At 41.8% G+C, this 15,537-nt stretch overlaps 1 protein-coding gene across 5 annotated transcripts in view; it reads right to left on the bottom strand.

Annotated features, from left to right (window-relative positions):
- FRMD4B (FERM domain containing 4B) overlaps positions 1–15,537 on the bottom strand; it is a 455,009-nt gene that overhangs the window by 208,892 nt on the left and 230,580 nt on the right. The window contains exon 1 of one of the 5 annotated variants that reach the window (XM_053599740.1): positions 5,573–5,914. The exons of 1 other annotated variant lie outside the window; for it this stretch is intronic. In XM_053599740.1, the coding sequence (XP_053455715.1) occupies positions 5,573–5,734 (162 nt within the window). In that variant the 5' untranslated portion in view covers positions 5,735–5,914. Of the gene's footprint in view, positions 1–5,572; positions 5,915–15,537 lie in introns of those variants that run through there. 3 more of the 5 variants (XM_053599739.1, XM_053599738.1, XM_053599741.1) reach the window with 3 other exon arrangements.

Here is a 15,537-nt window from a genome sequence, read left to right as displayed (position 1 = left end):
TATATTCAGCTTTGTGGGCAATACGGTCTTTGTATCAACAACTCAACTCAACTCGCAGTCTCTGTGACTCAATTGATCCTGCCATTGCAGTGTGAAAGCAGCCTTGCAGACAGAATGTAAATGAATCAGCATGGCTGTGTGCCAATAAAACTTTATTTAGAAAGATGGAGGGTAGCCCAGACTTTGTTTGTGGGCCATACTTTTCTGGCCCTCCTTCTAGTCTATGTTATTCTGTGGAGTGTGAAAGGTAGAGACAAGCAAGCAGTACATGGCTTGAAATGCACTTAGGTCACTAACACTCAGTGGGGAACTGACCTTTGCCAACAAATGTGGGAAGATCCAAAGTTCAGGTGAGATCCAACATTGGGGTGGGACTAGTTTATGGATCATTAGATTCTTGGAAACAGGGAGGTTATGTCCTCACAGACCTGAGTGTGAGATGCCTGTGGCCTCCGAGATTTTACATATAGGCTTACTTAAAAGAGGACACAAGTAGAACACAATTCAAATACCGAAGGTCCACCCTACACATGCTGCTGGGGGAAATCTCACAGTCTCTCACTGAGCATCCTTATAGGTAAAGATGGGTATTTAGTTTCCACACAACTAGTAACATGGACTAGAAGGAGGGCCAGAAAAGTATAGCCCACAAACAAAGTCTGGGCTACCTTCCGTCTTTCTAAATAAAGTTTTATTGGCACACAGCCATGCTGATTCATTTACATTCTGTCTTTTATAAACATTTATATGTTTATAAAACATATAAAAACACAGTAACACCCTTAGCTACCCTTTATCAAATGCCTTCTCTGAGTGTTGGCATTAAGTCCTTTATATAACCAAGAGCCAACATTTATTGAGCATTTTCTTGTGCCAGGCATGGTGCTAAGTGTTAAATACATTACCATATGGATTTTTCACGTTTTCCTATAATGCAGCTATTACTGTTTTTCCCTCTTACCCAGGAGGAAATGAGGCTCAGACAGGCAAAGCAATTTACTCAAGATCAACTTAGCTCAAGTGGAGCCTACAAACCCTGCCCTGTTCTGCCTGTCTCATGGGAGGTGACCTAGCCTCTTATAATCACTTAAATATCCCAGACTCTGTTCCAGTTGCCTCTGTTGGAGGCAAAGACTCCATTCAGGGTTTGCAAGAAATTCTACCTTTGGGACTTTGGGAAGAAGAGGATAACCTAATCCCAAGTAGGGCTCTGTTAAAACAGGCTGCACCTAATAAAAACCAAAGAGTTTTGATCTTTTTTCAACAATATTCTACCACTCTCCACCTGACTTATTTGTTAAACCTAATTAATTGCTGTAACATAATGCCTACAGGCAAGATATAAGCAGGATAGTTACATATGGATGAAATATCAATTTTTGGAATTTAGCTTGAATTGAAGGTGAACGCTTTCATCAGCTACTTTTAGCCTGTTTCAAGACTTTACTCATAAAGTAAAGCTTTGTTCAAAAGCAGCCTCAGATGCAGCCTCTGCCTGCTTTTCATTTAGTTGCATTACTACAGAAATGCCTTATAGCGAGTGTTTTAATTATTCATGGTTTGTTGGCAAATTAAGTCACTTGCCTCTCCAATATCCCGAAATGGAGGAAGTGTTTAATTCCAAAGAAATTACCCCTCCCCAGCTTTGCTGGCCAGGCAATAACATTGTTGCCAAATTTATGAATAGGTGAGAGATCTAATTTCACTTATAGTACATGAATAAACAAAACACCCCCAGGGGACTGCCAGGTATTTCATGTAATGGATACCTCCCGCCCCACCTTTAATTCTCTCTAGAGTGACTGAGCTTTGGATTTTCTTACAAACAAGACTATTCAGACTAGATGCAAGAAAAATGATACCTTTTTATCAGTGAGATAATAAAAAATTGGGTTCAGTAAAATATGTAATTCCCTGGTTCATTTCCAGTTCATATGCTGACACCTGGGCAGTATGGTGGAAAGGTCCTCTGTTTTAGAATGCATAATTATGCGATAGCAATACACTCATTCTAATGATAAGTCCCCATACTCCTAACTCAAATGACTGTGGCAAAATACTTACAAAAGTATTTATGTGTTAATCTTTGCTTAATTTTCCCTAAAAATAACTACTTTTATGGGGGAAAAGCACGGATTTGAGATTCTAATAATGCAGTGGACATTGCTGGTGGAGTTTCAACCAAGCCTTTGAGCCTCCCTCATTGTTGGGCAGCTATGTGGTCTGCCTGGGGCCAACCCCACTCTGTTTCAGAAGTGGGTCTGTTTTCCCACTGCCTTACATTAATCAATGCCTTCCAGTGTTTTCTCGACCTTTTTGTTCACTGTTACCCCTGTAAGGAGCCTTTTAATGTATTTTTTTGTATGCTAGTCATCCCTCCTGAATTCTAATGCCACAGATACACTGTGCATCTGTTACGTGTTGTATGGATACATGTGCTTTATACCTAGAAGGAGGTATTTTTGCCACTTCACCCAAAATATTTTTTTACCTTTTTCAGCCATATCACTCTCATTGAGAATGTATGAATTAGAATCCCATCTCCTGGCTCGGCGTCTGTAGCTCACTGAGTAGGGTGCCAGCCAAAATAAAGCCATCGTTTATTTTGACAACTGCAACCAAAAGGTAGCCCAGCTACTTGGGAGGCTGAGGCAAGAAAATCACTTAAGCCCAAGAGTTTAAGGTTGCTGTGAGCTGTGACACCAGGGTACTCTACCGAGGGCGACATACTGAGACTCTGTCTCAAACAAAAAAAAGCAAAGAAAAGAAATGAAAAAATAGAATCCCATCTCCTGTTCCAATCAGTGCATAGGATTATGGGTGGGCACAGACCCTAAAATGGACTCCCAGTAAGCAAACTGGAGCTTTGTTTGATAGTTGGTTGATATAAGAAATGCTCTTTCTTTTTGGATGCATTGATCTAAGGCCTGGAACTGCTGCAGTTATCTGCTATTGTGTGGGAAGAAACCAGCTGAGGATAAAGCCAACATATGAATAAGACCAGGGCTAAGAGAATTATAGGGAATAAGCACAGAACCTTGATTGAAACATATCTGAAGTTCATTCTACTGCTAGACTTTTCAGCTGTGTCAAAAGTCACTTTGTTTTACTCTGTAGAATAGTTTGAGTTACTTATTATAATAAAAAAGTCCTAACTGGCAGTATGTTAAATATCATGTCAGTTAATTTTCTTATCAATTTCTGTGATTAGTACTATTATCTTTTCCACTTTATAAATTACAAAACTGAAGCATAGGAAGACTAACTTACTCAGGGTCGTATGTAGGGAGAAGTTAGATTCACTCCTTTGTCCATTTAACTTGGAGTGTGAGGTACTAATCACTTCATTGACTTTCAGTTCTACACAATTTAAGTCACCACTTTTGGGCTCAATATTTGAAAAGCATTAAAGAAAATTACCTCTCTTTGCAAAGAAGTATGTTGCACAATTAAGAATACTGTGGTTCTTCAAAGGCTGAAAATAATTTTGAAAACCTTATTTCTCTAAAGATATAGTAAACTTTAAACTTAGAGAATATTTTCCTCTACTTATGATTCAATACTTGTAAAAGCCATCATTTATTTTATTGATACATATTGAATATACAAGTTTTCAGGGTACATGTGCTGATCTGATACAATGATATAGTCAAATCAGGGTAACTGGGATATCCATCACCTTAAATATTTATCTTTCTTCAGGCCAGTGACGTATAAATTATTCTCTTCTATCAATTCTAGAACATACAAACGAATAATATTAAAAAGAAGTAGTTTTTTTTTTTTCCCTCAGAGATGATCTCATTATGTTGCCTATGCTGACCTTGAACTCCTGGCCTCAAGTGATCCTCCTGTCTCAGCCTCCTGAGCAGATGGAACTATAGACGTGCACTACTATGCCTGGCCACTATCATTATTTTAGATGTTCTTATTATTATGAGATAATAAGAGCATTGGCTCAGTAAACACGCATTTTACAGAAAAGAAAATATATTTTTTTAGTAGCTTAGTCTCTTGAATTGCTGCTATGCTTAAAAAGAATTATCAATCAACCTTATAAAGAACTGACAGGGTCTCAGCATTCTGGACTCTTCATTTTTGAATTGGTCAACAACAGTATTAGAGATAAGCCATAAATCCCCAAATCCTTGGGGAGTGAGGCCCAGAGCCTGTCTGGTTGGCTATGATATTTGCATTCTCTTTTTGAAAGTTTCACAAACATTAAAAAGAAAAAAAATCAGAACAAAACAAGGTGTACTTATCCTATAGATCAAACTGAATAAGGATTTCCCAAGAGAGAAAAAGGCTTGAAAGACAGACACATCTCTGGCTCTAAAAAGCCAGAAGAGTTGTGTAATGTGGCCAGATGGGATATATTCACAGTTGCCCTGGTTCTCAACCTGACTTTCAGATTCCCTTTCAAAATGCAAGATATCACAGGTAATTATACAAAGCAGAGGCTGTGAAAACCCAAATTCAAATGCTCCTCCCATTTTAACAAGGATGACAAGGTGACACTTACTCTCTAGACTCCCATAGTCTAACAGTAAGTACTGACCTTTTCATTTTGCCTGATGGATGGAAGACTATGGCTTGTCAAAACCAGGTCCTTGATCACTTATGGGACATAATATAATGAGATATAAATTCCAGCTACATGAGGGATGGGGTTGGGGTGGAGGGAACCCAGGTACTGCAACAAAGCTGTTCCACATCACAGGAAAGAAAATATGATGCTGTGTTCCTGTGGTGAACACGTGGATAATGTGTCTAATTTAGAAATGTAAATTATGTTTTAACCTCAAAGATATTAACAACTAAACATAGGACTTTGAAATCCATAAATTACTGGTTAAAAAGAAAACAGGCAAGCTGCAGTCCCAGAGAGGATAAACAGTCTCCTAGTTGAACAAAGTTGCTGCATTTTTTGTCTGCAGAAAGGGACGCAGCAGAGAAATAAAGGGCAGTGTTGTGAGACAGGGAGTAAATCCACACGTAAGCGTTCCAACGCTCCGCCAGGCCACCCCTCCCTTCCCCAGCCTGTCATCCTCCTGTCAAGTGTTCACAATTTGCTGTCCTTCCTTCTAAAAGCCAGCAGACACAGAATCAGCTTTTCCTGGCTATGTCATTCAAGTTGGGGCTGCCTGCTGGAAAACTGAAGTAAAATGAAAGGGAGGAACGCAGAGCCATTAAGACCTCTTCTGACAGTAAACTGGTGTGAAACCGTTGCCTCTGAAATAGCCACTTCCACCCTCAACGAAATAAAAAAGGACAAATTATCTGAATGTATAACTCATTTTCTGCAGACCCTCTGCTGCAAAGCTCCAGCCTTCCTAGCCAAGTGCCAAGCCAGTTGCACCCTCACTAAACGCGGGGACGAACTCCTCAAGTGCCCCCCACGACCGGTTTGGAAAACGCACACGCGTTGTCAGGCAGCAGGTACCGGAGGTGCTGAGCCTCAAGGGCCAAGCAGCGCGCTGCGAGTTTACAGAGAGGCGGGAGAGAGAATAAAATCCCACAGGTGGAGCGGGGTTCCCCGAGCGCCGGGCCCGCGCCAGCCGCGCCGGCTCACCTGGTACACGTCCCGCAGCCCGCACCACGTCCGCAGCACCTGGTGGCAAGCCCGCAGCCTCTCGCTGTACCATCTCCGCAGCGTGGACACGGTCAAGTTCCACACGAAGCGGCTGCCGCTGAACAGCAGGTCCTCCACCCCGCACATGAACACCGAAGCCATGCCGCCTCCTTCCCTGCGACCCCGCCCGCTGCGGCTCCCGACGCCGGCTTCGACTAGCGGCCGGGGGTCAAGCCTGCCACCAAACTAGGCTTTCGCCGTGCGTCCTGGCCAGGCTCCCGCGGCATGCCCTGGGATTGGGCGCCCGCCAGCCAACGGCTGCGACTGGCACAACAGAAGCCCAGTGTGCACCCCCGCCCGCTCGCGGCGCCGCCGAGCCAGCCGCGCTATGCTCCGCCAGGCAGGCGAGCCCGCGGCGCTGCGGGCGCGGGACGTCCAGGCCGGCCCGGACTTCCCCTGGCGATCCCCCGGGCGCCGGGCAGAGAGGGAAGCCGCGCAGCTCTTCGCAGGCGGGGAGGACAGATGAATTTCAGCGCGCTTGGCTTGCACGTCACACACACACACACACACACACACACACACACACACACACACACACACACACACACACACACACACACACACACACACACACACACACACACACACACACACACACACGCCTGAGGAGTCTCCTTAATCTGCTTTGGGGAACGCCTGACTTCACACTACAGGGCATTTGTTTGGCATCTTGCCCTGTCCACACTAATATACACCTCTGGGCAGCCACAGATGCAGAAGGCAAAAAAAAAAAATCCTCCCACAGATCCCTTTGGATCCCACTCCTGAGGGAACAGCACTGAATGTTTCCTTGGTTCTGCTGAAGCTGGGAGATGAAGTCTCAACGGAACAGTATGTAGGCAGCTGCAGAACCTGCCTTTGCTCCTAACTTGAGGGTCTTGAGAAATAACACCCTGTTTTTGCACCACCACCCCTCCACCCCCCCGGAAGGCAGGTTCCATCACAGTAAGATGCTGCTAATTGCAAGGCAGCAGTCAGTTACCAAGGAAAACAGTTTTTGATCTGTAGCAAATAGCTTCCAGTTACTATGTGCTAGGAAACAGAAGCCCATCAGAGCATCTGAGGTTTGGTTCTGGAAAATTCAGCTGCTGAACATGTCTCACCTCAGCTGCCAGCACAAACCTGAGTGTAGTTTACTCTTCATATTCTTCAACCAAACCAAACTGTCCTACCACTCATGTAGTCATAATTGTCTCAGTAATTGGTATTGTTGATGGTATTTGGAAAAAGGGAACCTAGAAAGCCCCCTCCTTTTTTTCTGTTTTTTTTTTTTTTTTTTTCTTTTTACAACATGAAAATTTCAAAACCATTCTCATAGCGAAAACACTGCAGCAAATTTCAGGACGGAGTTTCTCTCGAATGCAACTGGAGGACAGCTGTCGGCATTATATTGGCAGTTTCACACCTGGATTGTTATCTTTGCTATTAAGTGGCAGAAAGGGGAGGCACCAAAGCCTTTTTCCTGAAGGAGCTCAGACAGTTCCAGAACAGATTATCGACAAATAAATCAGCTTGATTTCAGGTTTCAAATGTGTCTTTAGAATCTTAATTCAGGTGAAATTCAATTAGTCAAAAGACAACACAAAATCCGCCCTTAAAGTGCCTATTGTTTTCAAAGTGAATATAATCAGAAAGCTTTTAAATGACATTTCTTTTATAACTAATAAAATTGACAAATTCGGTTAGTTAATAGGACACAAGACCTGATCCAAGATTTGCAAACCTTTCTTCGCAGTAAATCTACTTTATGGCCTCATTATGTGTCAGTATTCTGGCAGTTTTTTTCCAAGATAATGGTGGCGGCATTTATGAAGTATCTGAACATAATACGTTTTTCTGAATCAAAAGAAAATGAACTAAGTTTTGAAAAAGAAATGTCATCATGCTGACAGAAAACTATTGAACTTTAAAAATGGCCTGTTGATATGAACAAATGGTAGTGGTACATTTATTTATTTATTTTTAACAATGTAGTTTGACTGCGTTCTCGGAAATGTCAGGCAGCCAAGGGAATACCAGAATAACACCTGTAACAGGTCAATTACCTGTCTCATGACACCATCCTCTGAGAGAGGATGCTCTAGAAACACCTCTGCTGTTAGCTGCCTGTGCATAGGTCTAATGTCAGCGGTCAATTTCAACCTCCATCACTGTCATTCAGAGTTTACAAAGGCAGAACTTGCACTATCGTTTTAGAAGATAGGATGTGATTATAATAGGGGTCTTACAATGTGGTCTCTGGACCAGCAGCATCAGTGTCCCCGGGAACTTGTTGAAATGCTAGTTCTCAGGTGGCCCCACCATCAAAACCATGGGTAGGAGGTCAGCAATCTGAGTTTTCACCCAGCCTATGGGGGGGTTCCAACTCATAGTCAAATTGGAGAACTACCAAGATAGTAGGTATGGTGGTTAGAGCTAAATCTCCTAAAGCCGACACTCCTGATTTCAAATCCCTGCTCCTTAGGACCTGTAGGACCTTGATCAAACTCTTTAAACCAGCATAGTATCAATGTCCTCATGCATAAAATGAGGCTATCAGAACCCACTACCAAGGATTTGAGGAAAATCAAGTAAAATATTCTGTATGGTTTGGTTAACATGGTGTCTGGCAAAAGGGTGAGCACCCAAAGAAAACAAACCAAAGTCATTACCAAAATCAGGAATTGTTTCACCATCACCACCCCAATCAGAAATTGGTACTCAGACAAAACAGGTATGAGTCAACATGTTTTAAAATTTCAACTAATTTTCAACTAATAGACTTTCCTATTCCTTTCTGATTGTTTGGGATAAAAACTGGTGACAACTTGTTTGCAGGGAACAGTTCTGTTGCTCTCTTGTAAATTCCCAAAGAGCTTTTTGAAGGTTGTTCTCCTCCAGAGCAACCTTTCCTGTGTATTCAGAAAATTATCCTAGGATCAAAGCTGGATGCAAGACAGGCTAGAATATCTTGTTCCCACCAACATAAACATGGATGGATTTTCTTATCCAAATGGCTTTCCTCTCTCCTATAGAAGAAGTTAGAAGGATGAGGATGACTGGGATTGCAGAGGGAGGGAAGCAATTTCCTCCCCTGCAGGGACTGACAGTGGGTGACAAGGGAACCCAGATGTGGAGCAGTGGAGAAAAGTGTGACCCAAGGGTGGCATCCTTCAAATGTACCAGCCACATGGCACAAGCCACCTAGACCCAAATCCTTGAAGCTGGCCTAAAATTTTCCATGGAAAGACAGCTAAATCAAGCTAAGCTTCAAAATTGTCTTGCTTTTTCTTTCTTTCTTTTTAATTTAAGAAGAGGATTTTCTTTCCTCCTCAGCATCAGAGTTCCCTGAAATACACTGTAATTTCCTATAGCTCTCTCTGGAGGCTTAAGAAGATGCTTTGGGTGACAGCGTTACTCATACACCTGGGAGCTCTGCTATGAACGCAAAAGAGAAATTCTTATTATCTCTGAGGCTCCTATAGATTCTGCTGTGAGCAATTGGCAGTGCCAGGAAGATGGGACAAACTGTCAAATCATCTGTCTAGGAAAAGGGAGCAAGTTGGTAAGAGAGTGTGTCCAGTGGTCCCCTCTGCCTGGCAAAAACACAAAGTCAACTTAATGTCTGGACATTTTTGAACTGTACTCTCTCCATACCTGCAAAACCAGTGTGGCTAATTTCTGACAGACCAGGAGCATCTGACATGGCGCTTGAGGTGAATGAAAACAAGATCTAGTAATAACTCTCAATCGGGGCACTTTTGCACACACACTTCCCCCACCATGGGACATTTGGCAATGTCTGGAGACATTTTTGGCAGTTACAGTTGGGAGGTACTACGGGGACCCAGTGGGTCGAGGTCAGGGGGGCTGCTGAACATCCTACAATGCACTGGACGGCCCCCACAGCAAAGGACTCGCCTGCCCACAATGTCACTGGCGCAGAGGCCAAGAAACTCTGGTCTAGTTAAATTCTGCAGTCCTGTTCTTCCTCTCACATGACTTTCACTGTGAAGAAACATTCTTCCCTCTTGATATTTTCTTCCCGAAAGGCAGATTGGAGAAGAAATGAAGCAATCACTCTGTAACGGTTTTCACTTACTCACAATTCTGAGTAAAATGAACTCAAAGCCTTTAGAGAAATAATGGGAATGTCATCTCCCATTATTTTTACTTATCTTTTTTTCTTTTGAGACAGAGTCTCATTTTCTTGTCCTCAGTTAGGGGTGCCATGGTGTCACAGCTCACAGCAACCTCAAACTCTTGGGCTCAAGAGATCCTCTTGCCTCAGCCTTCCAAGTAGCTGGGACTACAGGCGCCCGCCACAACACCTGGCTATTTTTTGTCTCTCTCTTGCTCAGGCTGGTCTTGAACTCGTGAGCTCAAGCAATCCACCCACCTCGGCCTCCCAGAGTGCTAGGATTACAGGCGTGAGCCACCATGCCCATCCTAACTTATCTTTTTTTGATAATTATCGAAAAGGGGGAATATGTCTCATCATGAGCTATTTTCATTTTCATACTTTATTTTTTGGTTTTCATCATTTCATTTAAATTAGAGGCTCTTTAGTAGTAGTAGAGCGTTAGACACGTTTGAAAAAAGAAATTCCTCCCACGCTGACTCCAACAAGGAATGTTGATGCCTCCCTTGGGTGATGCACTATTACAAAAGTCTCCCCCTAAACACATGGTAGATAGTGCCACTTTCAGCGTACTTTTCTCTATTAGTTGGCTCTGGAAGGAACTCATGACATGATGCAGAGGCAAAGTTGAATAGAAAGGTGTCCCTTGAGCCCAAGTGTCAATGCAAAAGGTGCTTAGTAACCTTGAATTCTTCCCACTAAATGCCAGTAAAGCCCCAGTTATTGTGACAGCAACAACAATAAGCTCTCCCATATGTTACTGACTGCCCCTATGTGGGGTGGTAGCTACATAGAAAATACTGGTGGAAGCTGGGAAAGAATCTTACTTATATTTGTTTCCCCAGTGGCTGGCACATAGCATGCAATGGATGATACACATTGAACTGACCAATAAATGACTATTTATCTCAACAATGAATACAGAAAGTGATTCATCCATTCCCAACATACATACCCTTGTTCATTAAAAGATCATGTCTTGAGTTTGGACTATGCATCAGGCAGGGAACTACACTTAGACCACAGAGACAAAACCAAGACCGTCTCTGTCTAGAAGAGTCTGAGAGGAGCACAGACAGACATCTGAACATCAGGGGCTATGACAGAGACACATGAGGGAGGATGGGGGTCAGGGAATGCCTCCCAGAGGACTTGCCCTTACCGCTGAGTCTTGAAGGCTTAGTTGGGGAAAGCCAGGTAATGGGCATGCACTGTAGCAGTCCAAAGCATGGGGAGCCATGAGACACGGCCCTATGGCAAGAAGGATCCCACATCTGTGAGACTTCATGGAGAAGGGCAGAAGAAGAAGCTTGAGGATAGGGGGCCAGGGAAGCCCAAGGAGGAGGCAGCTGCACAGGAAAGGTTGTGGAAATGCCTAACTAAATAAGCTGAAGGAGGAAAATGTGTAGATGTGGAGGAAGCCTGCAGTGAAGGAAGTGGCCACTGTCACCACAGCCCAAGACTGACTGCAGCCCCTTCGGTTCTACAACTGCTTTCATGACCAGGAAAGGCTTTTTGGCGTCACAAAGGGTTATAAACACTACAAGCAAAATAATATCCAGCAGTAAGGCATCTATTCAGCCTCTTTTCTTTGGCAAATGCATTCTATTTCTAGAAGGAAAAAAAAGAAAATGAAGCAAAATTTTCTCATCTTTCTCAAAAAACCTCATCTTTTATTTTATCAAATCAAATTCCCCTTGCTCAAAGGAAAGAGGAGGGATGCTCTCTTTACTGTAGGAAGATGAACCAAGAGAGGGAACAACATGGTGCTAGCCTTTTAAGTGTGCTCATTTTTACTAGATGATCTCCCGAGCAGATATTGGATATTCTTGCCAGGTCAAATTTTAGAAGTCATCTGTGTAGATGTAAAAGCACATGAAGGGAAGGATGGTTCCAAGGACATCAAAGAGAAAGAGCTGGCCTTCTTTATGAAAGAAGAAGAAATAGGATCGATCTTGTGACTGACCTCCCACCTCCAGAATTTGCCACTTTTTATTTTTACTTAATTGAGATGCATATCAACAATGACAAAAATAAAATAGCAATAAATTGGTCCATATAGCACCCTTTTTCCATAAATAAAGGCAGCTTTACTTATATCATCAGTTCATTCTCACAATACATATTTTTCTAAGATTCAGTAGAGAAAGTTATTTTGGCCCCATTTCATAAATAAAGAAACTGAAACTCAGAGAAGCTGGATGGTTTGGCAAAGATCAGTGAAAGAAGCATTGATAATAGCATTTTCAAATGGTATAGATGCTAATTTTTCAGTCCTTCTACTTTAATTGAGAGGCAAAAGAACACATTTGTTTTGAGTTTGTAGGTTATAATTTGCTTTGGCCTCATACTATAAACTAAAATTTGTAAGTAAAACTGCCATAGACTGGGTGCCTTAAACAACATAAATTTATTTCTCACAGTTCTGGACACTTTAAGTCCCAGATCAAGGTGCTGGCCAATGCAGTTTCTGATGACAAGTGTCTTTGTGGTATGCAGATGGCTGTCTTCTCACTGTGTTTTCACATGGTAGAAAAAGAACTCTTGTTTCTTCATTCCCTTATGAGGGTACCAATCCCACTGTTGGGGACCCCATCCCTGTGACCTCATCCAAATCCAATTACTTCCCAAAGGTCACTCCTTACATCACACTGAAGAATAGGGTTTCAAATATGAATTTTGGGAGGACACAAATATTTAGTCCATAGTCTATAGAAATGGCTCTAGGTTCGTTTTATATGCAATCAGAAAAAACCTCGAATAGCCAAGACATTACTCACAAATAAAAACAAAGCAGGAGGAATTACGCTACCAGACCTCAGACTATACTACAAATCAATAGTGATCAAAACAGCATGGTATTGGCACAAAAACAGAGAGGTAGATGTCTGGAATAGAATAGAGAATCAAGAGATGAATCCAGCTACTTACCGTTATTTAATCTTTGACAAACCAATTAAAAACATTCTGTGGGGAAAAGATTCCCTATTTAACAAATGGTGCTGGGTGAACTGGCTGGCAACCTGTAGAAGACTGAAACTGGACCCACACCTTCATCATTAACTGAGATAGACTCTCACTGGATCAAAGATTTAAACTTAAGACATGAAACTATAAAAATACTAGAGGAGAGTGCAGGGAAAACCCTTGAAGAGATCGGGATGGGCGAGTATTTTATGAGGAGAACCCCCCGGGCAATTGAAGCAGCTTCAAAAATACACTACTGGGACTTGATCAAACTAAAAAGCTTCTGCACAGCCAAGAACACACTAAGTAAAGCAAGCAAACAGCCCTCAGAATGGGAGAAGATATTTGCAGGTTATGTCTCCGACAAAGGTTTAATAACCAGAATCCACAGAGAACTCAAACACATTAGCAAGAATAGAACAAGGGATCCCATCGCAGGCTGGGCAAGGGATTTGAAGAGAAACTTCTCTGAAGAAGACAGGTGCACGGCCTTCAGACATATGAAAAAATGCTCATCATCTTTAATCATCAGAGAAATGCAAATCAAAACTACTTTGAGATACCATCTAACTCCACTGAGACTAGCCTATATCACAAAATCCCAAGACCAGAGATGTTGGCGCGGATGTGGAAAAAAGGGAACACTTTTGCACTGCTGGTGGGAATGCAAATTAATACATTCCTTTTGGAAAGAGATACGGAGAACACTTAGAGATCTAAAAATAGATTTGCCATTCAATCCTGTAATTCCTCTACTGGGCATATACCCAGAAGACCAAAAATCACATCATAACAAAGATATTTGTACCAGAATGTTTATTGCAGCCCAATTCATAATTGCTAAGTCATGGAAGAAGCCCAGGTGCCCATCGATCCACGAATGGATTAATAAATTGTGGTATATGTACACCATGGAATATTATGCAGCCTTAAAGAAAGATGGAGACTTTACCTCTTTCATGTTTACATGGATGGAGCTGGAACATATTCTTCTTAGTAAAGTATCTCAAGAATGGAAGAGAAAGTACCCAATGTACTCAGCCCTACTATGAGACTAATTTAGGGTTTTCACATGAAAGTTATAACCCAGTTACAACCTAAGAATAGGGGGAAGGGGGAAAGGGAGGGGAGGGAGGGGGGAGGTGGGTAGAGGGAAGGGGATTGGTGGGATTACACCAGCAGTGCATCTTACAAGGGTATATGTGAAACTTGGTAAATGGTCTGTGAAGCTAGTGAATGATGCCCCATGATCATATCAATGTACACAGCTATGATTTAATAAAAAAAAGAAAAAAGAAATGGCTCTAGGATGCATTTTATTACTCCAGGAACTTAATGTTTAAAAAGTCCACCCTTCAGGTTTACCCAATCTAAATAATAATAAAACAATGATGAGAAGAAAAAGAAAATCTATAAAGAAAAGTAATAAAATTTTTTATGGGAGATAGAAGGGAAACGCAATAGCTCTTTTTTGGGGGTCGGGGGGAGGAACTCAATAGCTCTTCACTCCTATGCAATTAATGGTAGAAGAAAAAAAAAAAAGATACTTGCAAAATCTTGACCTTCCAAAGACCAACCACGCTACTTAGGTGTAGATAACTATGATAAAATGAGTAAGAAATCAGCCAATATCAAATTAAAGACTCTCCAGACCAGGTATTCTCTGGCCATCAAACAAATATGGGCAAATAGAAATAGACTATTTTCCCAACATCACTAAAAATACAAAATAATTTGGTAGGATTATTGCTAGGAATTTCAATTATTTGGCCCTCAGCAGTAAAAGCAAAAGCAAAGTCGAGTGTACAAAAAAAAGGGCTGTAAAAATATTTCTTGTATCTTGTTATTCTGAAATCAATTTCAGAGTTCACGGTGGTGACACACTGTTCTCAACCACAAAACAGATTATCTGTAAGAATAAAAGGCTGCAGGAAGGTCACAATGCTACAGCCTCAAGGCCCATGGATATTTTACATAGTTGAAAAAACAGTTGTGTATCCTTCATACCAAGAGCTCAGGGAGCTCTAGATAGTATTCAAGAGGAATGAAGAGAAGAACTGCATGAGTTGGTCTTGAGTCAGTAACAGAGAAAGAAGAGAGATTTCACTCCTGAAGGAGCTAGCACCAAAGAAATTAAGGTCGACTTCTTTACCCTAAACAGGTTGCATTATGATTTCAGTATGGTGGGGCTACAGATAATTGTGGTTTATTCTTTGTATGTTATATATTTTGGCAGATAATATTTGTTGTCTATCCACTAGCTATTCCTTCTTTTTTCAGAGAATGTGATTTTATGGGTGGCCTTTGTCTAGGATGCTGGGGATGAAATATGATTGATCTAAAGGAAAGACACAATATCCCACTTTGGCAATAAGATATAAAGTGAAGCTTTTTGGAGGGAGTTTGTTTTGTTTTTTACTGTTGCCCAGGCTGGAGTGCAGTGGTGTCATCATAGCTCACTGAAACCTCTAACTTCTGGGTTCAAGTGATCCACTTGCCTCTACCTACTGAGTAGCTGGGTCTACAGTTACCCACCATAATGCCAACTAATTTTCCTATTTTTAGTAGAGACAGAGGTCTCACTCTTGCTCAGGCTGGTCTTGAACTCCTGAGCTCAAGTGATCTTCCTGCTTTGGCCTCCCAAAGTACTAGGATTATAGGGATGAATGATCATGTTCAGCCTATAGGAAAGCCTTCCAGAGAGTTCTGGAAGAGAGATTCCTCTTTGAAGAGAAGGAACAAAATGGAAATTTTGTCAGCACATGAAAAGATATTCAACATCATTTGTCATTAATCATTAAGGAAATGCATATCAAAA

This window comes from Nycticebus coucang, chromosome 8 (genome assembly GCF_027406575.1).
Source record: "Nycticebus coucang isolate mNycCou1 chromosome 8, mNycCou1.pri, whole genome shotgun sequence".
Lineage (NCBI taxonomy): Eukaryota > Metazoa > Chordata > Mammalia > Primates > Lorisidae > Nycticebus > Nycticebus coucang.
This window is presented reverse-complemented; position numbering and strand designations above follow the sequence as displayed.